General features: G+C 45.0%; 1 protein-coding gene and 1 pseudogene across 1 annotated transcript in view; both read left to right on the top strand.

The window, feature by feature from the left end:
* LOC107712216 (zona pellucida sperm-binding protein 4-like) overlaps positions 1-989 on the top strand; it is a 3,554-nt pseudogene extending 2,565 nt beyond the window's left edge.
* A 733-nt stretch (positions 990-1,722) lies between these two features.
* pgfa (placental growth factor a) overlaps positions 1,723-2,159 on the top strand; it is a 13,938-nt gene continuing 13,501 nt past the window's right edge. The window contains exon 1 of the mRNA XM_016517359.1: positions 1,723-1,876. Coding sequence (XP_016372845.1) covers positions 1,730-1,876 — 147 coding nt within the window. The 5' untranslated portion in view covers positions 1,723-1,729. The remainder of the gene's footprint in view (positions 1,877-2,159) is intronic.

The following is a 2,159-nucleotide window of genomic DNA, read 5'->3' as shown; positions in this document are numbered from 1 at the left end:
CAAGCTCCCCGTCTGTTGTCCAGGCTTCTCTTCCAGTGTAGGTACTCCGGCACTTCTGTAGAAGCTCTGGTTGTGGAGGTCAACACTGTTCCTCCACCTCCACCAGTAGCTGCCCCTGGACCCCTCAGGGTGGAGCTTAGACTAGCCAATGGCCAGTGTGTCACCAAAGGGTGTGCAGAAGGTATGTTCTTGTTCCATGTGTTCCTAGTATCTTAAGACTCCAGGTTGCAGCAGTTTCTGGTTAATCACCAGGGTTGTTCCTCAGGGGATGAGGCCTACACGTCCTACTACAGTGATGCTGATTATCCAGTCACAAAAGTGCTGTGTGAACCTTTTGTATGTTGAGGTGCGCATTATGGAGAGGACAGACCCCAACATTGTGCTGATGCTGGGACGCTGCTGGGCAACTTCAACCCCCAGTCCACTCAGTCTACCCCAGTGGGACCTTCTGGTTGATGGGTGAGTGTAATGGCAATGTTTATCCAGCTAGTCTGGGGTTTTTCTAACCTCCCTTTTCCCTTTCAGATGCCCTTACCAGGATGACCATTACCTGACCACATTGGTTCCAGTGACTGGATCATCTGGTCTTCACTTCCCAACCCACTACAAGCGCTTTATTGTGAAGATGTTCACGTTTGTAGATTCGGCATCACTGGCTCCTCTGCAAGAAACGGTATGATTTACCACTTTTAGACTCAGCCTCTTGGCGTTTCGTAACGGGCACATTAGGTTCTCAGATCTTCATCCACTGTAGTACTGCGGTGTGCCATCCCTCTTCTGGCTCCTGTGAGCACAGCTGCGGCAGGAAGAGTGAGTTCTTGCTGTAATTTTGCTTAATTTGTGACTTAAGTTTTGGACACTTTGATTTCTCCCCCTCCCCCCCCTTTTAGGAAGAGATCTTGCTGTGAAAACAACGACTTTTGGACATACTGTGGCTTCTAGTGGAGAAGTGAGACTGATTCTATGAGCAGTCTTTTAATAAATGATTTAGAACCTTAAACTGTCTGACAATACTTTGTGCCAAACTACCCAACCTGAAGTTGCTCCACTGTTCTATGTAACGGTCAACTGTGACTCCAAAATGGCTATAAATCTACCTTCAATCGTTTGGTTTTGGTTCCCAAAAGACTTTCTAGAACCCTAGAGATTAAGTTCCATCATACATTCAAACTTTTAAGATGGACTCTTTCAAGACTTACAAAATTATGCTGAAAAATCTAAGTTCTCCAAAAGGGCGTTTAAATGGTCCAGTATTGTTAAATGTGCTTCATAGACGTTACAAATGCCACAAGTTTTCAGTGTAACTTGCTCTGAATTAGGGTTAAGGGTAAGTGCTGTAAAAGTTTTCATCTTTTGAGAGACTTCTCTTGTTAAGAGCCAAACTTGTGCCACAGTATGGCAATGTTCTAGTTTTCTGCGGTTTGGAAGTGGATCATAAAGCACCTGTCAGTCATATTAGTGAAAAAGCAAACGCAGTGCTCCACACTGACCCAATTATACTGCTTTTCTCATGCTGTGGGCCACTAGAGCGGATAAGCACAGAGGGTGGGCTGATTCACCGCAAACAAACCCCAGTAACGGTGATCCGATTGCCAAAAAGGAAAAGTTCCATTTGTGTTTCTTTTGGCACGTGTAGATTATTGGAGTTTCTTGAATTATGAGCGCCGCGTAACTGAACGTTAGTAAAGTGGTTGATAAATTAAAATGCAGTGGGCTCTGGAGACGGCGCATGTGTGCAGTGGATGGACATAGCGGGCTCGGTGGTGCGTGGATGCGCACACAGCGTCCCCGGTTCACTTTCCTCCGGCTCAACATGAAGAGATTCATCGGTGTGTCGCAGCTAGCCGCGATTCTGCTCTACATTCCTCTTGTACAGGTAACTGCTTGAGTCCCTTACAAGTTTACCATGGTAAACAGTTACTACAGTCATTCAAGTCAATGGCTTATAAGTCAAATTAATGTGGTGCTTTAGTGTAAGACACGTTAAGAGTATTCCTGACAATTTTCATTTCTGCAGTTAAATGGAACTGCATCTTTGTTTGGTTTTTTTATTTTTTTTTTAGTGGTGGCTTATACCAAGGTAGCCTACTATAGATAACCGAAGTAACCGTTATTTAGGAGGTGAGAAACACTTTGGGCGGGGGGGGGGGGTTTATATT

Source organism: Sinocyclocheilus rhinocerous, unplaced genomic scaffold, assembly GCF_001515625.1.
Source record: "Sinocyclocheilus rhinocerous isolate Xijiao unplaced genomic scaffold, SAMN03320098_v1.1 scaffold2764, whole genome shotgun sequence".
NCBI lineage: Eukaryota > Metazoa > Chordata > Actinopteri > Cypriniformes > Cyprinidae > Sinocyclocheilus > Sinocyclocheilus rhinocerous.
Note: the sequence above shows the minus strand (reverse complement) of the source record. Positions and strands in the feature narration are given on the sequence as shown.